Raw genomic sequence first — 27,908 nt, forward strand, 5'->3', positions numbered from 1 at the left:
CGCAGTGTGGTACAATGCAAATTAGTACAAAGGGTTTTAGGATGGTCCAATTTAAAACAATAAAACTTTTTTTTTTTTTAAATTACAAACTTTAGGAGGTTGATTCTAGCTGAAATGGGGGTTCTATATGTTTTGTGTTAGTCTGAAAGTTCCTTCATCAAAGTCAATTTCATCAGTACTGTGAGCATCAGGTGAATATTGAAGGTATTAATGACAAATCTCTTTTTTTCTCGATAATATTGTATCAGTATTAAAGAAAATGGCCCTGCATCACTGTCAGTATAGTAAGCATATATTTTAGCAGTTGTTATTAGATTAGTAAGTGAATACTCACATTTACTGATGAACTACAATGTATGTAGCTTTATTATTTTGAATTGTTAAGTAATCAAAAACTTTGTAGTACTTGCTTTTTAGAAAGTAATGGTACTGTGTGCCATTAAGTTATTACATTACTGTTTTAGGCAGATTGACAATAAAAGAAAGTTACGTTTTTATAGAGAAAAGTATACGGCTGAAATCGATACTGTCTTTCCAATAATCATTACAAGTGCGATACAGTAATTAACAGCAGGAGTGAGCAGCGGCACTTCGCCTAATTATGACATGAGCCAATGTTCGTTAGAAGTGTCCTATCCTTTCTTCGAACTATGGTTTTCCTATGTCAGTAAAGATCAGTTGTCAGAGAGCTGTGAGGTTGTTAATTCGTATTCGCTGAAAGGTTCATTGTGTTTGTTCGTTCTGTTGTCTAAGTTAAATTTAAATTATATACGCACATAGATATAATCTCTGGTTAGATTGGTCACTTTTTGATTCGGTTTTTGACGCTCAATAAGAGAAAAGTTATAATTGAAGTAAAAATGAAGAAAGGTTATGCAATTACTCACCTGAGCAAATCTTCGATATTTTCGAACCCGAAAACATGGCATTTACTTCAAGAAACTTATAAAAACTGTCAAATTTAAAATCAAATCTAGCAAGAATCATGAAAGAATTCACCGTCATTACATAAACAAATATAATTTTTTGTACATTTCCTAGCATGACTATTGTTAAAATATTCATTCATTTTAATTTGCTTGTCACTTTCCTATTTTTAAAATTTTTTTTTTTGTAGTTTTTATTCAAAAAATTCAATCATAACAATTTAAATACAGTTTTTTTTCGGGGTTTGAATTTCAGTTTCATTCATTTTGAAAATTTGCTAATAAATTAATTAATATTTAATTGTTTATTTTTTGTTCAGTTTTGTTACATATTAAACAATTCCGTTTTGTTTTATCAATATTATTTATATAATTAGAATTATTCTGTTTGTTTGTTTGTTGTTTTATTATTATTTTATACGCAATTATTAAATACTTAAAAAATAAAATGCGTCTAAATCGTATAAGTACAATGTATGCCATTAATATTATTATTATTATTCGGTGATTATAATAATTAATCAATTAAATTGTGTTTTGGTTGTTTTTGGTTTTTGTTAAAAAATATATATTTTTAATTTAATTGGGTTTTTGTTTTCCTTTTTTTTTATCTTTTAGTTTCAATGTACAATGTGTTGGCTTCTTTTTGTTTTTGTTGTTGTTGTTGTTGTTGTAAACCATCGTAGACTTTATCAAAAAGGCATAAAACAATGAGCTATACGATACAAAGTTTGTTTTTGTTTTTTTTCATTTTTACAAGTTTTACAAATTTTTTAGTTGTTAGTGTTTTTTTGTTTTTTGGATGTGTTTTTGTGTGTGTGTGGGTGTCATTTAGATTACTAAAAATGTTTTTTCTTTGCTAAAAATTATACAAAAAATGTTGTGTTTGTGTTTGCTTATCAAACATTTCAAATTCCATCAAGAAGACATTTCATTTAAGTGCTATGAGGAGGACGCTGGTCCTGGACCTCCTCGTTGCGGCGATTGTTGCTGTTGTTGTTGTTGTTTCGTGGGCGAGATATTATTTTGGCTAGTTGTAGGCAAGTTTCTAGTATTATTCGTATTATTTTGGCTAAATTGAGATTTATGATTATTGGCTGTTGTGGTCTGTATGGTGGCCACACGTCTCAAACGATTATCAGGTATCGGTGGTGATTGCAAAGTGCCCGATGAGAACGAGGATGGTCCACTACCACCAAGAATTGCGCCACCGCACACCAGCGCCAGCATCACCGAAAATGCTTCCATTGCTGCTGCCAATTAAACTCAATGAATGCTCATTGGATAGTATTTGATGGGCAGCTAGATTCATTTCCTCTGGCGTCATGTCCAGAGCCTCTCGCATCTCACGTGCGGCAGTGCCCACAAACTCTGAATCGCAATATTTACCCAATCCCTCAGCGGCGAGTACCTGAAAAATGAATTTTTATTATTTTTCTGTATGATTATGATTTCTTTAGAGATATTCTTACCCCTCCAATCAATGATTCGGCTAGACCGTTCATATCAGATGAAGTTGGTAAACGACGCTGATCGTAAGGACTAGCTGGTGTCGATTGGATCATGCGCTCGTGGCCAGGAATAGCACCATTGGGTGCGTAGACTAATCGTATACATAGGAAATAGAATGGAAATTATTTCAAAAGATTAGATCTTTATATAAAAACAAGTTTTCAATATATATATGTATCTAATTATTATACAAAGAGCTTGATGATCATGTTATAACTTTATTTCTAAACATCTAATTAGATTGTATTAAATAATTCTGTTCCTTTTTATACTCCTTTCAAGTTCATGGAGTGAAGTTATAAGAATTTGAAAATGCTTCAATATTTTCCTTAAACATTTTATGTTTTTAAAGGTTAATCTAGTCATCAGATATTCTTGGGACATTTCACAAGTATAGAAAGAAAAATATATGAATAGCAAAAAAGCTTCTGTTCTTTACTAACTTGGAAAACCTTCATAAGTCAAGTTGTTTTGATCGGAAAATATATAAACTTTCATCTTGACAAAGTTAAACATTTCTTTTCTTTAGGAAATAGACTATAAACTGAAATAATCTTTTGATAGATTAGCCATCTATTTGACTGGTTTAAGCCTTTTACGTTTGCCCGACCAGGACTGACCTCCAAAGGTTTTTTAAAATTTGAAAAATTCTTCATGATCATCAAGCTTTTAAGTATAAAGTTATTATGTTACTTCTTAAACTATAGTTATGGATTAGTCAAGCATTCGTTAATACAAGTTCTATGTTTATTATATTTGTACAACTTGTACTAAGTGATTAAGTTTATATACAAATATGGACATTTTTCATATATATACAAAACAAGGGTTAGTAAACTAAAACTAAAGCTGAAGCAAGCAACAATCGCTAGATATGTTAAGCATATCGAGAACTAAGGATTCTCTATATATTTATGCGTTCTAGGTTCGATAACAAAGCATATTTGGTATTTATGTATGTGGTTTTGTGATGCGAGTATGTTCGGGTATTCACATTGTAGATTGTGTATGAATGATTTGGTGTTGGATTCCTTTAGATTTTTAGGGTTTATAATAATAATTGAAATTACTCCCACCCACAAAACAAAAAAGAAATCATGAAAAACCAAGCGATGACAAAGACAACATTGGATAGTAACAACAATCTGGCATTAATTTATAGAACAGCTTTTTTTTTTTTTGTTTTCTTTTTGATTAGACGTACAAATATCGGCTGGGAGGGGAGGTTAATATTAGCATTGTTTTTTTTTTTTTTTTAGGAGGCAAGGCACACATACACACGGGAGCACGCACAGTCAGTCACACGCACACACACACATACACTGACTCGATTTGGGCCACAAAAACATATTGCTTGTTGTTCAACATATTGGAATAATATAGACATCAATATCGATATTTTGTTGATAATTTTTTTTTTTTTTTTTTTTAAATTTTTGCTTTTGATATAATGGTAACCTTTTGCTTTGTCTCAGATTTGTTGGTGCGTGTTAAAACGGTTGTTGTTCGAATTATTATAGTTGTAGTTGGCTTGTTCTGGTTGTTGTTGTTGTTGATTTGTAGGTTGTTGTTGTTGTTGTTTATTGTTGTTGTTGGTGTTATGTCAATTGATCTTACTTTTATTTTTGAATTTTCGATATATAGGATTGTGGAAATGTTTTTCTTATTTATTTTTATTATTTTCATGTTTTTTTTTTTTTTTTTTTATTTCAAAATGAAAATCTAGGAACAACTTCCATTTGAAAATGGAAACCATTTGTCTTTGTCTTTTCGAATTTTTAACGCTGTTCGAACTCTTTGACATTCATCCGGCAAGTGATTTTGAATGATACGAATGGTTCGAAACTCTCAGCATTCGGTTGTTTTTAAACTCGAATCACTTAGGCTATAATTAAATAGATTTGTATAAAAAAGAGTTATACAAAAACAAATTACTTTCACTTAATAGTAAATTATGATTGATTGATTGGTTGGTTGGTTGTTTGTTGATTTGTTGGTAGGTAATTAAATGGTTCTAAACATAATTGCATCAAAAATTTTAGTTTGTTAGTTTGTAATCAACAAAAGGAGCCATCGTCGGCACTAAGTTTAATTGTTGTATGTGATATGTGTTGAAAGGGTTCAGAAGATAAAATTGAGTTTAGTTTGGCTCTAGAAGAGATTAGGTTATGGGGTAGAATGAAAGTTGTTAGTGGGTGAAATTATCCTGAGATAGGAAGTTAAAGAGAATTTAATTATAGTTATAATAGAATGAATATATAGATTTAGAGTCTAAGCTTAGACAAAGTTTCTGCATATTGCCAATATCATATCCAATAAAATTAGATCTTATCATTAAGTTATGTATATTGACTTGTGAATCTCGATTAATAATGTTATTTATCTACAAATTTAGAACCTAAATTTACTTGTTTTTGTCTCCTAGAGTCAAAAATAATTTCTAATCTAACCAAATCATTAGTAAATGAAAATAAATTGTTTATTTGATACTTGGATTTTGTTGCCCCATTTTCTAAAGGAGAAACTAATATTTTTACAATTTTTAATACTGTAATTTATGTTAATTTTCTGGTAGTTAAGTTAAATGGATATCCCTAATACAGAAACAAATGTATTCCAATTTTTGTGTATTTTCAAAATGATGTTTTTATGTCTTAAAATGTAATTATGTTGAATACTAAATTGAATTACATTGCAGCCAAAGCGTTTTCCATTAACTAGGCTCTAATTAATTAAGCTGCACCCAAATCGAAACTAATCTACGCAATTTCTACAATTTTACTAAACTCTAAATGTAAAATATAATTAATTATTTGCCGCATGTAAGTATATGTAAATATTTGTGTTCTACGAGTGATTATTGGTTTTTTGTGTTTATCATATCATTTGTTCATTTTTTTTCTTTTGCAATTTAACAAACAGCCAAAATTACATGGAAAACCAAAATAAAAATATATTTTTATATACCCTTGCAGAAGTTTGCACTTTATCTTTTAGAATAGATAATATTGCTTAGATCGGACTTAACTCAGAGACTACATATTTCAGATTTCGAATCAACTTGGAATCAACTTATTTTAGTTAACTTAAAACTCTTGTACAAAAATGAATTAAACATGAATTTGTCACATGTTTTGTCAGTTATTAGATAAACTGTTAAACTAATTTTTAAGAAAAATATTATAAATATTTTGAGAAGTTTTTGATTTTGAAATCAGGTTTAAAGAATCCAACACAAAAAGTAACAAATTTCTTTCATCAGCTGACTTTGAAAAAGGAGTTACGAATTACAATGGCCATACTTATTTTCAACGCTTAAACGAGTTGGGGATCACAACTAAATGAAGCAAATGTTCAAACCCTTGGGATTGGGTTTTGGATTTAGATATTGCGTTTGCTTACATCCCAATAAACTGGTAAATCTTGTAGCAAATTAAGTTTAAAGTTTCAAATAGCTGCAAGAGTATTTAAACGTCGGCTTGCCGATCTTTATGTCCTAATGTCATGTGTTGCTTATTTATTTTTTATTTTGTGATGTCTGAATTAAATGTTGTTCGCATTGATTTTTTTCTTTTTGTGTTTTTATTTATATTCGGCATGCCGCAGGCAATAAAACTTTTTTTTTGTTTTGTTTTGAAGAGAACTCACAACTCAGTGGCTGAGACTGTACAGTAAATGTTAAAAAAATATTATTATGCAAAAAAGCTACAAAAAATTAAATTTTTTAGAATAATGAATTGTTAGAAGTGTTTTTGTTTGTATATAAAACAATATCAAAATGAAACATATAAGGAAGTTCAATGTTGAAACAATAAGAAAAAGGTTAAAAACATTTTTTTTTTAAGTTGTGCTGTTTGTTGTTAAATGTATTTGCTGCTGTTTTTTTTTCTTGTATTCAATTTTGATTGTTATTGGTTTATGGATTTGTTGTTACTTGATTTGTTAAATTTTTATTGCAATTTGCAGCATTTTAGGCTTACCATTATATGGATGCAATAAAATACCACGATTGCGGTTGCTGAAATTAATGTTTTTGGGATTGAGTAAAGTAAAAGTTGATTGTTTTTGTTGTTGTTTTGTTTTTTATGTGATTTGCAACTAATTCGCTAAGTCAACTAAATTGATGTATTAGCCAAGTTATTATCACTTGGTTTTGGCTCCTTTTGTCCATTACAAACTTTAAAGGGCTCTGTCTCTCTCTCTCTCTATCTTTTGAATTTTTTTCACTAAATTCCACAGATAAGAAATTATAAAATCGTATGGTGAATATAAATTATATTGAACTCACTAAACAGCAAGCCATGATAACAGGAAGTATATGTAAATAGATATAATTCATAAGTATGTATGTGTGAGCCTTTTAGCTTCACACAATGTCATTGATATATGGACGTGTATGTTTGTTGAGTCATTTTGCTAATTTGGCTAAGTAATCAACCAAAAAAAAAAAAAAAACAGATTATGGAGAGAGCAACCTAAATAAATCATACCTCCGAAAATGTTCCCCAAATACTCACTCATAAGATATCGCATTTGCTTCTGGTGGCAAGGTTCCAGTAAGCATTGATGCTCCTCCTCCCACAGATGCATTGCCACCAGAACCATTTTTGGCCAATGGCCTCATTGATATACTCTCCCCAAAAGTTCTCAGTTCACCGCCACTGCTGGCATGTAGCTCATCTTGCAATTTTCCACTGGCCGCCATTCGAGCTTGCATTATATTTCTCGTTATATGATTTACACCATCGGCCACGCTGCGGTTCAGGTTGTCATAGAGATAATCTCCAGCAGATGGATCCGATTCCAAAACCATTGTACTGCCACCTACACCAGCGGCCATGGATCCCCCCAATAGTCAGGGTTAGAGCTCCATTACTCTGCGAAGCCGAAGCTTTGGCACTGCGTCGGAAAGTTCCATTGCCGTGACGGCGTATAGAGGACCAGACACTGCCAAAGAGTGTATGATGTCGCTGTAATTGGACAAGAAAGTTATTTAATAAAATCAATTACTATCTAACAGCGAAAGTATAAATAAATTGTGATCCCAAGACTGTAATAATGTCATCCCTTTAAGCCCTTTTCATAGTTTCAAACAATACCAATTCGAAACGGGAAAGCGTGTGAAAATGTTGAAGCCGATCTGTTTTTGATGCTACTTATACTAACTTGGTGGCTTAAGTCCCATAGTAGGAAAAAAATGTAAGAATAATCTGTCTCACTTACGCGATGCATTGGCTCCGGCTCCTCGGCTAACTCATCTAGATTACCAGATATGGCACGCTTAAGAGCAGGTGATACCTCATGTAGGGTACGCAGACCTGCCTGCAATGTAACCGTATTGCTATCCGGATGACCTTCTTTACCTTCCTGTTCCTTGCGCTTCTTAAAGCGTCGGAAATAGTCTTGTATCAGATATGTGGCATAGAATTTACCCACAGTAACTTCATCATCGTTGCCGGGTGGTGGAACAACTTGATCCAATAGTTTTGGGTTTGTACGCTTCCAAATCTGCTTAATTGTGGCTCTTAACTCAGCATTGGCATCGTCAATGTTGCCCTCCGTCTTGATACTCAACGAAGTGCGTACCACAGCAAAAAGTGTGGCATTGAAGAGGACAGTGCCATCGGAATTTAACGGCATGTTCATGGAGACCAAACGTTTACAGGCCATCCGATGTGGACAGAGTTTACCGAAACCCAAAGGCGGTGAAATTTTTCGCAATAATGTGACAACATCGAGATGTTTGATGCGTCCCTTTGCATCGGGATCATATTCACTCCAGAGCCGTATAAATTCATCCAAATGATGCGGACCCAATATGGACCAATCACGAGTTAGATAATCAAAGTTATCCATAATGACGGCCACGAATAAGTTGATAATCTGCAATAGAACTCATTTAGTTAATGCAGTTTAAGATTTTACTTTAATGGATCCGTACCAAAAACGAGCAGAGAACATAAAAAGATATAAAATATGGATAGGCTATAGAAGAGCCACATTTATCTTTTTGGAGTATCCGATGCTTCGTCACATTTGACATCGTCCTGGGCCGAACAGGCCATCATAATATCCTGCCAAGCTTCACCAGTGGCAGAACGGAAAAGTACTAAAACAGCTTGCTGGAACGTTTGGAAATTATTGTTGTGTGTTATCGCATATCCATTTTCCAAAGAGATTTTGCCGAAGACCTGTGCAACAAAAAAATAATGCAATATTCTTGTAATCTCTGTAGATATACATGTATATATATCAACAAAAATCTTACCTGCATACCAACCACAGCATAAATAAAGAAAAGTAGGACAATAAGCAAAGCAACGTAGGGCAAAGCCTGAAAAGATTTAATAAATGTCCAGAGCAAAGTTCGTATGCCTTCGCCTTTGCTGAGAAGTTTGACCAAACGCATTACGCGAAAGAGACGGAAGAAGTTAATGGATATAAGATTGGAACCAGCCTAAAAATAAATTCATTATAAATGATCATAATAATTATATATTTATATATGTATTTCTTACCGCTTTGGCTTTGTTTTTACATCCTTCCATAATGTCACAAGCGGCCTTGGAAGTATCCTTGCTCTATGACAATAAAAATTGAAAAGCCATGTATAAAATTAAATACCCTAGAGCTATTTTTAGATCTACCAACCTTAATTTCAGAGTACACAATATCAATAAAACTGCCAAGAACGATAATGAAATCAAAAACGTTCCAAGCATCACCAAAATAATTCTAAACAAAACAAAGTAAATCATCAAGATTAGACTTAATCCATGAAGTCCTCACAATTTTTGTTGCCTCACCTTAAAACGAAACGCGGCCAATTTAAAGACAAACTCCAAGGCAAAAACTGCTGTAAATATCATATTCAAGGCATCCAATAATTCCGTATACCATAAAGGTTGATTATAAAATTTCATTGCCAGTGTCACAGTATTTATCATGATTAATATAAAGATGGTATATTCAAACGATGAAGATGTGACAAACCACCAGACTTTATATTGAATGCCATGTTTGGGTATATATCGACGCACTGGTTTCGCTTTCAATGCAAACTCTATGCAATTACGTTGATTCTTATCCAAATCACAATTTTTGTACTCCTGTTCACCCTCATTTTGGAAAGTAACAATAACGAAACCGACGAATATGTTGACCATAAAGAAGGCAATTATAATAATATAGATAATATAATAGGCAGCAACAATGGGACGGAAATTATGTATTGGACCGCCATTTTCTTTATTCGAGTCAATGGAAACATATAGCAAGCTAATTTGAATAAAAGAAATATGATTAAAATCAATTAGTTTTACAAATTTTTTGTTTATTACTTACCCTGGCCAACCCTCAAAGGTGGATACAGTGAATAGTGTCAGCATTCCTTTGGCCACATCATCGAAATGGAAACGATTATTAACCCACTCACGTTCTTTGAGTCGCGGCTTATGGACATCGCCATCATCGTAGATGAGATATGTGCCACTAAAGAAGGGAAAAATGGAGCATTGTTAAATTTATTGTTAAATTTTAAGCAGTCAGAAACTACACTCACCGGCAATCGTCCTCGACCATTTTGGAACCATCACTGCAGCTGAAAAATTTACCCTATAGATGTTGTGGGTGATTTTCAAGGAGAATGAATCGGGAAAGAGTTGGAAAACATATTAATAGACTATAGCATACGATGTGAATGAATATTACATTGGGGGTAAGTGTACTTAACCTCAGTTTAGAGGTTGACTATACTTTGAGCCCATTTAGTTAAATTACAAACTGATTTACTAAATAAACTAAAACCGATAATGAGACTTTTTCATCATATGTGGTCATCTCTAGCCGGGACTAAGGAGGACTAAGGCCTTAAATTGTATTTGGCAGCCATTTACAATAGACTAATCTAACTATTTATAGGTATATATTATAATATACATATACAGGATGTTTTTTTCTTCAAATGCAAAAACATTTACATACACTGTTCAAAATTGGACACAACATTCGAGAGGACGGCACGACATTTGTATTTACAGACAGGACAATTGAAACGGGTTGCAAACATTTTGAGGTTTTTATGTATTGATATTTTGATCTTAAGGAATTGTTTTTAGGATGATTAAATACATACATATATATACATAGTACGGAGAGATTAGCATGGAGCTGTAGCTAAGGGAGTTATCCGTTTTTGGTTTTAATTGGGTTATTGGTTTTAGAACAAAAGCTAGCAGCAAAAGTATTGTAACTGCTTTAATATTCTACAAGATGTTGAAGTAGAATATATATGTATATGTAGCGTTATAGCAAAAATCTTTGTTTAATTTATTCTTTTACATAGAAAGATAAAGAGTTAAAGAGGCAAAGAAAATGTAATTTTACTAAAATGGAACTGTAGAGTTGCTTTCAGTATACACATACATATATATATGGTAATATAGGTAGGCAGATTACCCAATATCCTCTACAGCATTGAGAATCAAAAATTAAAGCAAAACACTTAAAGCAGCACCGAGTCTTGAGTTTACTTTTTAATAGCGCACATTTAAAGCCGTTTCTACCATTTAACCTTCACCTTGATTTTTGATTTATAGAATTTATATAGATATATATAAGTATATACGAATATAGTGGGATAAGAAATTACCTTAAAGAGTTGTACTCCAATAACGGCAAACATGAATTGCAATAAATATGTAACCAACATGATATTACCAATTGTTTTGATTGCGACTACAACGCATTTGACCACGTACTATAAAGTTTTTTGTTTTATTTTTTGCCAGTGTAAAGGTTTGGAATGAATATGTCAATGTGTGTGAGTTTGAGTGTATGTGTGGGTGTGTGAGTGTGCGTTTTGACATGATTTCGGTTTTTGGCAGCATCAATTATGGGCCACATATTTGGAATAGTTTCAATGAAATCAAAAGTATTTTGTACAATTTCGTTTTTTTTTTTCGAGGTTCGAGGGAAATATTTGCCGGGAAAACAATTTTACACATTTTGTGGCAAAATTCAAAAGCAATGGATTCAAATAAACAAATAAAAGAGAGAAAAAAGAGGAAAATACATTTTTATGGGGCTCATATTGTTTAGGTTTAGATGTAAATCGGTTAATCACATTTTTATTTTATGGACAGTGAGAATATTAAACAAGAGTAAAATAATAAGAAAAACAAAGATAGGAAAAAACAGATGAGAAAGAATATAGAAATTAAAAATTAAATTACTACATTTTCTTTTGTGTTTTTGTATTAGTATATGTGAGATTTGGTTACTACATTGGATTCCTTTTTGTACACCATGGGAGGAAGATTGTGAAAGGTTTCATATATTATTTGTTCGGTTTATACCCTTGCAATTGATTCTATTAGCCCTAAAGCTAAGCTTAAGTCCTGTTATGTACTTGAACTGGAGCTACTCGGTAAGTAAACATAAACAAATTACATAAATTTTGAGTAGAATTGAATTTCATGAAGTTCAGTCTGTTGAACTCTTTAGGAAAGCCTAGACAAAGAGCGTTAAGTTTTTCTATATTTTATTACAGACCATTTGTTTATATATTTTGCCCTCTAATTGATCAAAAAGTTGGGACATTCTACATAACACACTTTGCAAGGGTATAAAATGTTCGGCATGGCCGATACCAGATATATCCTGGTTGATTAGGTTGATTTCTTTGGTTGATTGGTAGATTGCCTTGATGCTAGGGTGCAAGGTTGGCATTGCTGCTGCTATAACTAAGGGTAGATAATTTAGAACTAAGGAAAATGCATGTGTGGATTACATATTTTATTAATGTCCAAATATATTTGGAATGTTTTGTGATAGTGTCTATATTTATCTATACATTTGTGTTTGCATTATTTGCTTTTACTTAAATTTGACCAAGGAACGCAGAAAATGGGTGTGGAATATAATGGAAATTACATTTATATAACAAAAGATTGGTAATTGGTAAGAATTTTATATACTTATAAGTACTTCTCAAGTTTTTTTTTGTCAGTGTGAGTGTGTTAAATGAAGTTATTGTTAAAGTGCACTGAAGGATTAACAAAATGAATGGGCAAATTGTGTTTTTTTTTCAGTGTACTTAGGTACTATTTTTCAGTCTAGTTGTTAAATTTTGCCCCTATTCGACTTTTTTCTCTCTATATATTTTATATGATTCATTATTTTTTGTTTTCCAAAGATATGGCAGAGCATTAATAAGCAATACTATGCTGGTTTACTTTTTGCTATTGGCTTTATATACAAGATCGTTAAAATAAAATTAGTATATAAAATGGAATAAGAGTTTTAAATATTCAAAAACTAGTTTAGAAATAATCCAACAACAACAAAAGGTTAGGAGAAATGCATCCAACATTGCTTAAATCTAATTTATACACATTTCTTGGCTACTTGTTAATTTTTTAAATTGTTATAGTTTATCATTACAATTTCATTCTGAAGTAGTCATATTATACACAAAATAGTATAAGATATCCTAACTTAACTATATGTTATTCAATTTATAAATAAAATCTAGGTTCGCAGTACTAAATTATTTATATTTTCACCTATAAAACTTTACTCTAATTTTCTTATAAGGTCTTTTTTTAATAAACTGTTATAATCCTACTAAAACTTTCCGTTTGTTAAGACTAACTAAAAAAAAAAAGTAACTAAAGTACATACTTATACATATTACAGCCTCGAAACTATTCTGTCTTATTCAAAGATAATCATGCGGATGTTTTTAATTTGTACAGGTTGTCCTTAAAAATATACAATTAAATCTATATGTCTATACCTAACAAATTTCTTAATAAACAAAATTAAAATATTTAACTTAAAATTAAGGAAATCATACCTTAAACAGTTGAACTCCTATAACGGCAAACATGAATTGTAGAAGGCATGTGACGAGCACAATATTTCCGATAGTCTTAACAGCGACTATGACACACTGAACAACATGCTGTATATGTGATACGACGATATATATGTAGGTATATATATAAATTATATTAAATATATAAATCAAAGAATAAAAGTCATAGTTACACAGTAAGTAAAGCAATTCAATATAAAGTTTAATTGTTAAAAGCTAAAAACAACCTCTATATATTGGCTTTACAGAAAGTCATTGCGCATTTAAAAAGGATTATATTGATCAAAAAGTTATATATTTTCGACAAACCTTGTAAAGCCTATATACATTTGCAATATTGTGATAAGTTGTTGAATAGAATGTTGCTTAACTCTTAAGGCAATCTTCAAACAGTGAAATCAAAGAATTATCGTGCTTTTGAGCCTCTTTTAGGGAAAGAAAGTAAATCTAAATCGAATAGTTAGAAGCTTTTCTCATACAATTTCTTAGTGATTAATTCATAAAGACAATTAAAGTCGATCGCAATGACTTTCTAGTCAAACCAAAAATAGATATGATTAGTATAATAAATACAGTTAAAAACATAGTTTCGACTATGCCTAAGCCAAGCCCAGATAATAATTAGTTTTATTTTTGGGTTTCTCTTTTCATTTTTTTTTATTCCACGCCCATTTTTCGTTAGGTGTTAAAATAGTAACACAGAAAATAAACCAAAAAAAATAAGAAAAACAACTAATTCAGTGTATAATTCTGCAATAAACATACTTTTTGTTCATTATATATGTATGTATGTATATTTATATTATTTGTCTAATGTCTTTTTTGTTTTTTCTTTGTATTTCTTTCAGGTGCACCCTACACCCAGCAATTCAAGGTTTTTATTTTTGGTACCGCTAGAGAAATTTGTTGTTGTAAAGTGTGTTTTTGTTTAATTGTTAGACCCATAAATTATTTGCATAAATCGAAGCAGTTTGATTAGTTTTTTTCTTTTTGGTGTGATATTGTAGTTATCAAAAGTAGTAAAAAAAAAACAAATAATAAAAGAAGTAAGAACAAAAGTGAAAATAAAAATCATAAAGAAAATTCAAACTCAAAATCTCGTTCGATGAAACAAGTTAATAGAATAAAAGCAATTTTGTTTTAGAAAATATAGAATCGTAACGTATCGTATCGAATCGAATGACTCTCACCTTTAGACCCTTGGCTCGATTGATGGCTCTGAGTGGCCTTAAAACACGGAGCACACGTAGAATTTTCACGACTGAGATCGCATTCGAACTGTAGTTGAAATCGATGTTTTTATTTGTATTGTCCCAAAAAAATGGTCACAGCTCAACTACTGGGTTAGAGTAGAGTTAGAGCATGAGTTTAATTACCTGGACACTAGAGATATCAAAGATACACAGACCACAAGTAAATCTAATAGATTAAATGCGGATCTGCAGAAGGCTCCGTCATGTAAAACGAAGCCATATGAAATCAATTTCAGAATCAGTTCTATTGTGAAAACTGCCGTGAAAAAGTAATCAAATTTATTCAGTATCTGAAAAGTGACATAAACAAATGAAATGTGTGTGTTGAGCTCAAGTTACTACATTAAGAGTGACGTAAATGTAAAATAAATGCGAGTGTACAAGTTTAAGCGCCATTTGACAACTTACAATTGAACATTTTTTATGGGAGTTTTGGTTGTAGATTCAAATTAGTTTTGGATTCATATCAATCCATCTGGAACTGGAGCTACTTACTTTGTTAAGAGGGGCATCGGCGTTTAAGGGATTCTCTGCGGCCAACATGGCGGATGAGAACATGATGCAGCAAAGGATAATGTTGCCAAAATTGCTGTGATTGCACAGCCAATGACAGAAGACACGAAATCTGAGGAAAATGCATTAAACAAATATTAGAGAATGTTAAAAACGCAGATCGATATCAAAATTAATTTAGATAAAAAACGAACTGAGGAACACATGTAGTCGTCGGACAGGCAATTAGAGTTCTGACAAGACAAAGTTAGTTGAACGAACAAAAATGTGAAGCCAAATAAAAAGCAGCTAGGATGTATTTGGATATTATCTCCAATAAATTTACTAGTTCGAAAAAAACATAGCTGACTAAAAACTATAAAAAGGCGACAAACCATTTCAGAAGAAGGTCTATTCTGAATCGATTTGTGTCTCAAACTAAAAAACAAAAAGCTGTTGTGGAATATTCTTCTTTTTTTAAAGTAGGTGGTGTGTATATCATCTATAAACTACTTATCTAAACACAGGTACAGGTGTCACACACAAAACAAAGTTAAACAAAAGACAAAATACATTTAAACATATCGGGGGACATTTAAAACTCAATAAAGACATACACATTGACACGTAAAAAAATGTTTAAAAATTAAAAAAAAAAAAAAAACAGTTCCTCAATTTAGTGTTGATGTTCTTAAAAAAAATTAACTAAAACATAAAAACCTGTTCTTTTGTGAGAAAAGAAAGAATGATGTGCCCGGCGGTATGGGTAGAATTTTTGTGGCCGTATTAACCTCTGACATACGACGTGGTCGTGCCGTAATCATGCCTTCTTCATCCACTATAGATTTATACAAGTATATATAAATATATGCATTTTTTTTTTTTCATATATATGATTTATGCCAATTTTGGAAAAAACAAATGATAAACATAAATAAGAATCGGTAAAAAGTTTAAACATTTATTTTAATCATAATGGAATAGTAGAGGGTAAACCAGCAGTCGGAACCTATCACTCGGCAAAGCCGAATTGTCTATACCCTTGCAATATAGTTGGAGAGTTGGCATAAGTTATCTCTGATTTTATCTGTATTTAAACCAAACAAGCAGTGATTTTATTGTCTTTATATGAAAGAAACTTCGCTACTAGTTCATTGCGAGGTAATTCTCAACTAGTTTTAGCATTGTTTAACACGCCAATTGCAATGTAGGAGTTTTTAGGCTTAGACTTGGTAAAGCTTTTTATTAATTTGAATCGAGATTATCTTCTCAACATTATTTGTCTACTTTAGCATTAAAAATTTACCACAAATCTCCTTTTTGCAAGAGTATAGTAGAAAACTATTTTTTCTTAAGTCTAAACTAAATCAAAATGTTAGGATATTTTAAAAGAAAATTCTAACTACTTAAGTAAGACTTAAAATCCATTTAAAATTATATGCAAAGTTTGGCCAGGGATATTGAAAGGAGCAGCTCGATAAAAATCTCTAAATGTAGAAAGTAAACAAAAGCAGTCAATTGTATTCTATTGAATTCTAAATACTTGAAAATGGAAAAATGGAATGATCTTTCGAATGAAATCATTACTGGCTAAACAAAAATCGACTACCGAAATTGCAAAATGCAAATTAATGCGAGTGTATGATAAATTAGTCAATTACTCAGTTTCCAAAACGTCGTTTAGTCAAAAAAACTGAAGGAAACAAAATCAAGTTATAAGTTTGATATATATAGTATTTAATATATATAAATATATTACATTCAAGAGTAGGTATGCGAATTAGGTAGATACAGAATATGATATATATTGTGGATATAGTATATGTATGTATGGAACTTGGGTTTTGCATGCAAAACAAACTTCGGAACTTAAGAAGTGCATAACAATATAAATGAAAAAAAAAAAACACGATGGAATGATAGTGGGTGTGCGCATGTGTGTGTGTGTTTGAACTTACTCTCGGAGTATTTTTTGGTTTGTGTATTCAATTGGATTTACCTGTTTGTATAACTGAAAATGAAAAATGCACTGCCACGTGGTATTGGCTTTTTAGTCTTCTTCATGCTCACTTCGGATAAACGTCGGGGTCGTGCAGTAACATGTGCCGATACTTCAGAATGGGAGTCTTTCGATTAATATTGTAATAATGTTTTCGTGTATTGTTTTTTTTTTTTTTTGTTTTTTGATTCCAGCATTGAGCAGCATGAGTTAATGATTTTTGTTTGAGGATAGTTTTGAGGTTAATGTCTAGAGAGGCCATAAGCTTAAAATACTTTATGACTTAGAGATAATTAAACTTAGTCATAGACTTAAATTGGGATATGCCTAACACATATTAATATGTACAAACACAATTAAATAGTTATAATTACCCTCTTGTTCTTCTTCGCACATTTCGCGTACTTCCTCATCGGATAAAGTCTCATGATCCCTACATAAAATAGATATTAATATTAGTCTTTTGCACAAACTGTCATATTAATTGTTAAACACACATTTTATCTTCGTCCATTTCATGATGTTCCATATCCATATCTATGCTAAGATGCTCATCATCTTCCCCATCAATCGTGGGAGTGGGACTATGGGATCTCTTTAAAGCATTCTCATCATGCTACACAATACAAGAGTAAAGTAAACTCGTAATGTCATTGGCTATTGGTTGTTATGGCTTTACTCACAGGCTCTTCATCCTTTTCCACTTCAGATAATGAATCAGCATCGGCCAAATTATCCACAGCAATGGCCAAGAACACATTTAGCAATATATAATTGCCGCAAATAAACAATATAATGAAATATACACACGCCAGAGCACCATAAGACGAAACACCACCATAGGCAGCAATGCCCTGATACATCACCGCATTCCAATCCTCGCCCGTCATTATCTGCCACAAAAGATTTTAGTTTTATAAGCAATAAATAAAGGCACATTTTTGGCGAACTTACTTGAAAAACAGTAAGCAAAGCCTGCCAAAAGCAATCGAAATTCTGGCGATACTTTTCCTCTGTGCCGTCACCATTAAATTTACCACCAAAAACTTGCATGCCCAATAAAGCAAATATCACAATAAATAGGAAGAGCAGTAACAAGAGTGAAGCAATCGATTGTATCGAGTTCAATAGGGAAGCAACGAGATTCGATAGAGAGCGCCAATATCTAGAAAACAAAAAAGGGGATATTCATTTGGTTTCTTTAGATTTGTATTCCAAATAATTGTCACTCACTTGGTTACTTTAAACACACGCAGCAGGCGGACACAACGCAGCACAGAGACACCAAGAGGCGGCATCATTCCCGTATTGGTGAGAAGGGTTTCGGTAATACTACCGATTACCACAAAGCAATCGAAGCGATTGAAAAGGGATACAAAGTAGCCCTGGAATCCGAGACTGTACATTTTCAATATCATTTCACAGGTAAAGAGGCCAATGAAAAACACATTTGTGTACTCTGAAATGAATTCATAACATAGACAATTTAGCATTTTGATCTCCATCCTTTTTACTTCCAACTCACCTTGGAATTCGTCCAGCCATGCCGGTTGCTCGTAGTGCTCTGTGGCTAATACGCCGGTATTAAGGAAGACCAGGACTATGATCAACCAATAGAATGCTTGCGATTTAACTGCTTTACGACAAGCACGACGCATTCTTCGATTGACACGATCGAAATCCTTTTTCATTTTTCGCCAACGTGATTCGGTCATTTGAATTTCTGGTAGGTCTTCACCAAAATTCTCTGTTGAGTCCATATCATTGGATTGTTTTGTTTTGCTATCTGGCATTAGACCACCAACAGCGTCTGGTTCAATATCCTCGGCCTGGGTAATCCAATCGAGGTAACCACGCAAATCCTCCTCAATTTGTTGTTTCTCACGCAACTTTTGGAAATCACCGCGATTTTTGGCCTTATTACGTTCTTTGGAGAACTCACCAGACAGGACACCAAGAATTAGGTTCATAACAAAAAATGCTCCCAATATGACCATGGAAATGAAATACATCCATTGCCAATCGCTGCCCATGGAGTCTTGAATCTGCAAATAAAATATTTGGTGAATATGCAAACGTTTGGCCAATTTGAAGTGAACTTACGCTATACAAAACATCGGTCCAACCCTCCAGGGTGACACACTGAAATACCGTCAACATGGCTAGACCAAAGTTATCAAAGTTGGTAATACCATCATTAGGTCCTTCCCAGCCCCCGTAGCATTTGAAGCCGTCCTTTTCCATACATTTTCTTCCAATGCCACATGGCTTGGCTTCCTCCTCAAATTCACCTAGATTCCGTTAAGAGTTTGTTTGTTTGTTTTTTTCGGAAATTTTTTATGAGTAGTGAAATGGAATGTGGATGAGATTAGGTGAAGGATGACATGTGGGTGATATGGAATGTTGTTGGGTATATCTATGAAGTGCCATTTGTTTTTATCGTATATTTTTGGTTTTGTTGGCGGAATATGCCTCCATCATTGGCATAATAGAAATTGTCCCAAAATAATTCTTTAATTTTTTTTTTGAATTCTTTGCTCTATTCACAAGTAGATTAGTCAACACTTTTTTTAAAGGGGGGAGGAGGGACTAGTGTATTGCTTGCAATGTCTGATTATAAATTGTGTCTTTTTGTTTTTGGATATTTTGGTTTATCCTAATCTACTATAAATAGAGCTTAAATATGCTGGACGTTGAATTTTAATGCGACATATCTGGTGGCATTCAAGACAACTGAATGATATTCGTACAACGTATAAATATTGTACGTGGTTTAAAATTTGTATGTGTGTGTGCGTTTGTATTGCGTTCTGTCTTACCTGTATGCTCATTTCGACACGTCTTGTGCAATTTACCGGAGAATAACTCAAGACCAATGATCGCATAGATTATGATTACGAATATGACCAGAAGTGCAATGTGAAACAATGGCACCATGGCCTTTAAAATTGAATTAAGCACAACCTGTAGACCTGCGAGAAAGCGCATGGACAGCCAATACAAAAGGATTACAAATTACAGTTCACAAAAAAAAGGACAAATATAAAGAACACAAAATGAAATGCTGCACAGAGTGAGGACTAATAACTAAAAAGAACAAAAGACAATTAATAAAAGAAAACTGTTGTTGTTTCACAATTCTTATGATTAATACCATCGAACCATGATATTATTCATTCCCCTTCGGTGCAGCACTTCAAATTGAGTCTTAGTGTGTACACATTTAGGACAAATTGAATTTTGATTTTGCGGTTTGTTGCTAACGAAGCTCTTACTTGGTACACCCGATACAAGTCGCAATGGACGCAGCACACGAAAGGCACGCAATGCCTTCACATCGAAGGCATCCTTCATCAGATGGGAGAGTGCTGTACTTATTGCTCTGTAAAAACAATTTGATATTTTGGTGTTTTGTATGGCATACAATTTCATACGTGTCTTGAACTCAATTTTCTTTTGTTTTTTTTTTTTTCTTTTTTTTTTTTGCCGATTAAATTGGATATAAGGTAACATAGAAAATGGTTAAAACAAGGCCTTACAAGAGGCCTGGGCGCTTAAACGCTTTTAACTGGCATATTTTGTATGCTTACCCTATAACTACAATTGTAAAATCTAATAAATTCCATCCATTTCTTAGATATGCACCATTATGTAACATAAAACCATATGCTAATATTTTCATAACACATTCCGCTGTGAATATAACTAGGAATACATATTCAACTTTTTCCTGTGTTATTTTTGTGTAGTGTTTCGGTGGTTGGTGTTGTTTTTTTTTTTTTTTTTTTTGTTGGTGTCATCGTGCATATCGGGATGGGGTTCGTAGTAGTTTTTTGGATTGTGAATAGGATCAAAATGTATGTGATTTAATGAATGATTTGTGATATTTGTGATTGACATCGAACGATCAATATGAAGATATATAAAAGATACATAAAAAAAATAATTCATAAAGATTAATAAATTGTTTAATTTCATTCATATTCAGATATGTTCTTTTAATTGGAGAACGTAAAACTTACCAAGGTTTGATTCGTCACATTCGAATCGCTGCCTGGATAAGGCGTATAAACGGCCAAGGCAACACAATTGGCAAATATGGTTAATAAAATAAGGAACTCGAATGGTCTGGCGGTTAAAAGAAATGAGTCAAGGAAAGTCCCAAAGTTTTGTGAGTTTGTAAAGTCATGAGTTTTGAAATTTACTCATCAAATGATATGTTAAAAACCTTAATTTAAATTTGAGAACTAGCTAGTAGTATTGGGCTTAATTTGTTCACTAATGTAAGTTGCTTTACAAGCAAGTTCATCCCTACGCTTGTCCACTCACAAATTGAGTTTCTTACTCGATCGTTTGTTCACTAACTGACTTTATTTAGCAAATAGAATAAAGGTGTCAAGTAAAATCGTGACATATGTAGTTGGTTATAGAATGGGAGTATTGAAACAGATAAAGACTTCAAAATTAGCAAATGATGTAAGTCAGAGAACAACAAGTCGAATGAAGAAGTAAACAGTTAAAGACCTGAGTCAGTGCTCAAACGTATCAGTGAACAAGTGAATTTGTAAGTAGACGAGACAACAACGAAGAAGTATAGTGAATATATTCAGAAGATGCTCGTTTTTGCAAGACAACAATTCTGAAAAGTCAATTCTACTCGAGGGATAATCATTTTAAAAAGGATACTTCCATTCCACAATGCGAATGCAAAGCGCTCTCAATGGATTCTTAACAGTCAGACAGAAAAGTGCTCGCTGCGGTCGATCTGGTTGTGGTTTACCTCGTCGCTGTGGCCTTTTTGGACCGGCAGCGCCAGGTTTCTGGCCACCGGCACCACTTGGTCCAATTGTGGTGCCATTCATTGTTTCCGGAATGTTTGCAATGCCCATGGCATCGATGCCTAAACGCAAAATGAGGTAAACTTAAATAAACTGAGATGCTGATGGAGATTTCTTTTGTACTCACCCATTATGTTGGTACCCCCGCCTAGATTTGTTTCTGTTGCATCGTAACGTGATTGGGATACATCCCCACCACCGCCACCGGCTCCTCCATTGCCATTTGGTGTAAAGGCACCCCCGCCAGATGCTCCACGCTCGAAATCCATAATGTTAAAAAATTTACCCGCTCCTCCGGCAAAATTATCAATTAGCTCTGCGGAACTTGAATAGAAGGGAGAGAAGGCTTGGGTCTCGTCCTCCTCCTCTTCGTAGTACTCGTCAACGTCTTCGTCGTCCTCCTCGTCTTCTTCTTCCTCTTCTCCTTCGTCGTCGTCGTCGTCTTGATCGTCGTTATCTTGCTGCTGGGCAAGTTGCTCTTGTTCATCTATATCAATTGTTGTGCCCTCCGGCTCGTCTTCGTCGTACTCCCCGTCTTCAACGTCGTCGTCGTCGTCGTCCTCCTCGGTGATTCTACATGTCCTTCTTATCGAAGGACGATTATTGCGTGTATTCTTTTTTACAACAACGTCGGCATTGTCATCCACATCGCCAATATCTTCAAGGGAATCATTGCCACCGCTTCTACCGCGAATAATTCGTACATCATCGGCATCTTGACGACGATCGCTGAAACTGTCACAGTCGGTATTCCCGCCACCAGCACCAGCACTGGTCTCGGTTTTGGCCTGTTCCTTAGCCGCGGCTGCAACGGCCGCTACAATTGCCGCAGTTCTGAGAGTCTGTGAGCTAAGATCTGGATTATTTGGATCGTCGTCGTCCTCGTCACAATCGTCGTCGCCGATGAAACTGCTTATGTCCCCGACACCAAAACCATGCAATGTACTATTATCACCAGTAATGTCGCAATTGCAACTATTACTGCTGCTGCTATCGCCACCAACGGCACTGTAGCTGCTATCTTCGTCCCGAGCACCGCTGCTGTAACTGCTATTAGTACTCCCGGCACTTGTAACACTATTCTGTGGCTGCTGTTGCCAAGCGGAGGCTGCGGCAGCTGCCGCCGATTGAGCTGCTACCACAAGAGCTTCCTCTGGTGTCAAACGTTGACTTGAAGCAGTTCCTCCTGCTCCACCACACGAAGTGCAGCTGGATTTTCGACGTTTACTGCTCTGATTACTACTGCCACCACCACCAGCACCACCGTTGACGCCTTCGGAGCCACCGTTATTATTGTTTTTATGTCTTCGCTGCTTAAAGTCGAGCTTATATGTGCTATTATTGACAATTTGGCTGGTGACAGTGCTGAGTGCTAGCTCTGTGTTATTTGGTCGTTTCTTGGTGGTCCCAGAACCGTTTCCCTGGGCAGTTGTCTCGTCACTGCTGGCGTTAACCTCTAATGGGCTGCAACTATAAGTGGAATTGAGAAGAAAAAGGACACGATTAATAGTTTTTCAGAACGAAAATCTTTTTCAATCTTGTGGATGCACTTAAGTCACACTTAATAGCTCAAGATGTCATATACAGAATCCTAGAATAACTATAAATTTTAATTCATTTCATGGTTCCATTAGTTCTGAACACTTTAACTAGTAAGTATTTAGACTAAAAAAAACTAACGAGTTTTGAATTGTTGAAGATTTAAAAGATTAATTATTTAGTCGTCAATTAGTCAAGCAAAATATGTTCAAATATCCAAATCATGGTATTAAAAGCCCAACTTCTATTTAGGAAAGGTTTTTAAGAAATTAAATTACAGGGATTTTAATTGATTGATCATGGTAGTTTCTTGGTAACATGGTGTAATATATTTGTTTATGTACCTAAAGTTAATATTTTTGTATATTTAGATATAAAAACTTTTTCATGTTTAATGTGGTCTAAAGAAATGTTATCAGTGTTCAACGAAAAACCTTTCTGAATTTGTGTTAGAAGTCTCTAAGTTAGTTATCAATTTCTCCACTGCGTGAATGCAATATTTTAGAAACCTTGAAAAGGGATTTTCATCATTTCTTATGTGAGGCTTAAAATATGAAATAAGAAGAGTCTTTTGACGGGAGAAATGCAGAACTAGTGAAAAATGTGATTACTTTCATCACTTATAGTTATGTTAATAAAATAGAATAGATTGTATAAGCTGAATGTCTAAGTCTGAGAGTCAGTTTCAAACACTATTTAATTGACAATTTTGCTGGTAGCTCTTTACTCTTAGCTTTTAATTTATAAAGATCTTCTTTTATATACTTGCATGCACTGTACTACCTACAAATATCTATAGATAGAGAGAGAGAGTTACAAACGAACAAGGACACACGACAGCGAGTTTACACAACATACAGACATACAGATATATGGGTACAAAACATACATACATACGAATACGATACTTATAGAATTAAATGACGAGATTCCGTATGCTAACTTACTATGCCCTAGTACGTGTATGTTCCAAATAATCAAACTCTTGCATTGCATTGTAAATGAATTTGTTTTTGTGCTCCAGCTGGAGCTGCATATACCTTTGTTGTAGAACCGTTGTGGAGGCAGCAGGCGAAATTCCAATGGAGCTCCCAGATGGTGAGCTGCCAGTTCCTGTGCTATGTTGGCCACCTGTGGCCGCTGTGGGAACTGGCAGAGTTATCGTCGGTGAACGATGCTGATGATGATGCTCGGGTTTTACTATGACCACTTCTAAATCACTTTTAGGTGCTGTTGTTGTTGGTGACTTGCGATTATATTTGCGACTTCCACGTGTGGGTGTATCTGCCTTCAGATAGCGTCTGGATGTGGCCGGCGATGTGGGCGAAGGTTTACGCTCAATGACCAGAGTGTTATCATCGTAGGCTATACAATTGACCAATTCTCCACCGGGCGGGGGAGCAGGAATTGGGGCTGAGGCTGGAGCTGTGGATAGTATTGAGGGGGCCGATGCTGCCTCATCTCCTGGGTCATAAAGTTTGGCCTCTTTCTGCCTTTGGAATTGCAATTGTCGGCGACGTTGCGATGATGTAGTTGCTCCACTTCTCGTACTCCCGCTGACCTCGCTGCCCTGCGGCGATTGGGCCTGGTTCTTGTTCTTGGTTGGACATGAGCATGATGATTCATCAATGTTTACAACATTCGTTGATTTAGATGAATCTTTGCCTATTATATCCCTATCCTTATCGTTATTCTTATGATTTAATTTGTTATTGGTACTAGAACTATCCAAGGCATCGTATTTGTTAATTTGTTGCTGTTGTGGCGATTTTTGTTGCTGTTGCTGTTGTTGAGGTTGTTGTTGTTGCTGCTGCTGTTGTTGTTGTGGTTGCGGTGAAGAGGCATGCTCCTTACGATCTCCTTTTTTGAGGAGTGTTACAAGGTGGACAAAGGCAGAGGGCGGCGGAAAAGTTTATTAGTTTAGCCAAGTTATTAGTATTTGATGTGCACAAGTTAATAAACTGCGTTTAATGAGCCAAGTTAATGGAATGATGGTTGGTATATAATGTGAGTTTGGATATTCAGAAATCATCATGGCATGTGATTAAATCAAAGTCATAAAAGTCTGTCAAATTCCATTCCAAAGTTTACTGAATTAACTAAAATGCGAAATAACAGATTTTTTCCCATTTCTGTTCTCATTTAAAGTTAAGGTTCAAGTCAACATAAGTAAATTTAAATCCTTTTTATGCATTTAGCTTGGAAACATTTCAGTAATAATCATAGAGTTAGAAGATCTTAAAAAATTGATTGCATTAGAATTGCATACAAAAACATAGTTTAGTAAGAAAAAAAAAAAAAAAGAAAAAAAAAAATAAAATATGCCCAACTTGTTTATCATCAAAAGATTTCCTTAATATCAAAGCCTGATTATAACACATTATTCAGAGGACACAGAAAGAGCTCGTCATTTTATAATCCCTTGTTACGGTTTAAACTAAACATGAGTATTATTAAATTAAAGCTTAACTCGATCTGGAAACTATAAATAATGATGGTTTGGAGAATCAGAGGAACACAAAATATATATTTTTTACTCAACAATATCCTGACTGAGATCTCTGAATCATTAATATCTCACTGTTTCACACTCCCTTAAAAGAAAACGATTAATAATCAATAAAGAAAAGTGGTCACAGGGTACAGGAATCCATTCACCGAACTGCGAGGAGCTTCTACATTTATCCACTTGAATAAATTGGTGTCTGATAAATAAAAATGAATGAATGATGATGAGGATGTTGGTGATACTTTCACTAATTAATCACGTTTCCACTTCCTCCTCCGTCCAATTACTTGGCCCTACCTGTATTCATATTTGAAGTTTCCTTCAGACGCACAAAATTGATTTGCCTTTCATTCACGAGCAGCACTTCAAGTTGAATTCCCGTACAAAATTGCGGTCAACAATTGATGGCATCAACAGGTGTGTTTGGTTCTCACTCCCCCATACGTAGATGTATATCTAAGTATTCAGTCACACACTCTCTCGCTGGCTTACATGGACACTTACATTCCAACACACACACACACACAAACACACTCACTCACATACACTCGATAAAAATGAAATGAATGAATGTTTCAGTGGTTCAATATTGCATATAAAGACGGTGGTTAGTCCTCTGGGACGTTAATAAAGCGACGGGATGTTTTTTTTTTTTTTTTTTTTTTTTGTATTATTTGTTATAAATAATTGGTTTTGTTTAAAGTAAAATTTGGCAATTAGTTAAAGTCTGTGTGGTCAAGCTGAAGAGGACGGAAGAGATTTTCATATATTTTGGTAATATTTTTTATTGAATTTTTCTTAATTCCATTTGAGTGCACAGACACAGTATTCCCATTAGTCTCAGATATGTTATCATTGATTAGACTTTTGCTATATATAAACTGTGTTGGCGTGCCTTTCTGTAGATGTGTGTGTGTGTACGCAATGTTTACATTTTCCCTTTTGTTGCCACAGAGCATGTTTTTTTCTGTGTTTTTCCTGCTCTTTTTTTTTTTTTTTTTGTTGTGCTCCCAACTGTCAAATGGGCAATCAACTTTGGTCTACTAAAGCTCTCTCTTACTCTCTTTCAGTTTGCAGAAAAGCTTCAGAAATAACTTTGCAGTTGAAGTACAAAAAAAAAGAAAAAAAAAAGAAAAAAATGAAAAGCATTTTCATTTCTCTTTCCCTTATCGCGAAACACATTCGTCACTGATTAAAGTTGGCTAAATGTTAACCAAATGATAGAATGAGGTCAAGAGCGCGCTTTTAGCTTGGACAAAGTGCGAAAAGACCAGAAAGAAACTAATTTGCTTCATTGAGTTTAATGGTTCACATGGGAAATATATTTTTGTAGCATACTTTTCTGCGTTTCAATGTCCTGGGGGTGACAAAAAACTGACCGATTGACCTACCCAGGCATATGTAATAATCACACACACACACACATACACTCAGACACATAAAGGCATACACATATGCATATGCACATCACACAATTACATTTGTGTGAAAAATTTCAGACGCAATTCTAAGAAAAGCGAAAGCGTTTTCCCCATCCTCTTTTCTTCGTTTGCCTTTAATATCTTAAACACTATTTTCTTATTTAAAAACAATTCCATTAGTCACCAATTTGTTAAGAACAATACATTTTCCATTTTTTATATTTTCTAATATGTATATATTATATATTTCTCTTTTTTGTATAAATATATTTTTTCTTTCACTCGCGACCCCGAGCAACGTGAACGAGTTTAAGGAATCAGCCACAAAAGCACACTGTGCAGGAATTAGTAGCTTTTCGCAAAGGCAACCGTGAAAATGTTGACAGTTATCCATGTGAAGCTTTTCAAGCCAAAGTTCAGCATGGTGTCTATCGATTTCATTGGTGATACTTCTGAATGGTTGTGAACTCTGTTGTTGGTGTACCAACAAGTGGTTGGCAACAGTTTGATAGTAATTTCGAAAAGGGATTCAATGCTACT

At 33.9% G+C, this 27,908-nt stretch overlaps 1 protein-coding gene across 1 annotated transcript; it reads right to left on the minus strand.

Moving 5' to 3' along the window:
* Positions 1–1,200: 1,200 nt before the first annotated feature.
* Ca-alpha1D (Ca[2+]-channel protein alpha[[1]] subunit D) lies at positions 1,201–27,699 on the minus strand. Its single transcript, XM_068284969.1, is given in 36 exon segments — positions 1,201–2,138; positions 2,140–2,337; positions 2,399–2,529; positions 6,419–6,456; positions 6,956–7,282; positions 7,284–7,408; positions 7,662–8,321; positions 8,380–8,448; positions 8,450–8,629; positions 8,707–8,895; positions 8,957–9,019; positions 9,090–9,173; positions 9,245–9,716; positions 9,783–9,929; positions 10,000–10,052; positions 13,297–13,404; positions 14,508–14,595; positions 14,694–14,860; positions 15,066–15,195; positions 15,783–15,900; positions 17,436–17,494; positions 17,559–17,677; positions 17,745–17,954; positions 18,016–18,226; positions 18,295–18,520; positions 18,587–19,106; positions 19,165–19,352; positions 19,881–20,033; positions 20,337–20,443; positions 20,652–20,791; positions 21,084–21,189; positions 21,748–21,961; positions 22,027–23,369; positions 24,386–25,298; positions 26,245–26,687; positions 27,573–27,699. Coding segments are annotated over 35 exon segments (8,136 nt in total). The 5' UTR covers positions 26,255–26,687; positions 27,573–27,699; the 3' UTR covers positions 1,201–1,868.
* Between the last annotated feature and the right edge of the window lie 209 nt (positions 27,700–27,908).

The sequence above is a fragment of the Drosophila tropicalis genome, unplaced genomic scaffold, assembly GCF_018151085.1.
Source record: "Drosophila tropicalis isolate 14030-0801.00 unplaced genomic scaffold, ASM1815108v1 contig_393, whole genome shotgun sequence".
Classification (NCBI taxonomy): domain Eukaryota; kingdom Metazoa; phylum Arthropoda; class Insecta; order Diptera; family Drosophilidae; genus Drosophila; species Drosophila tropicalis.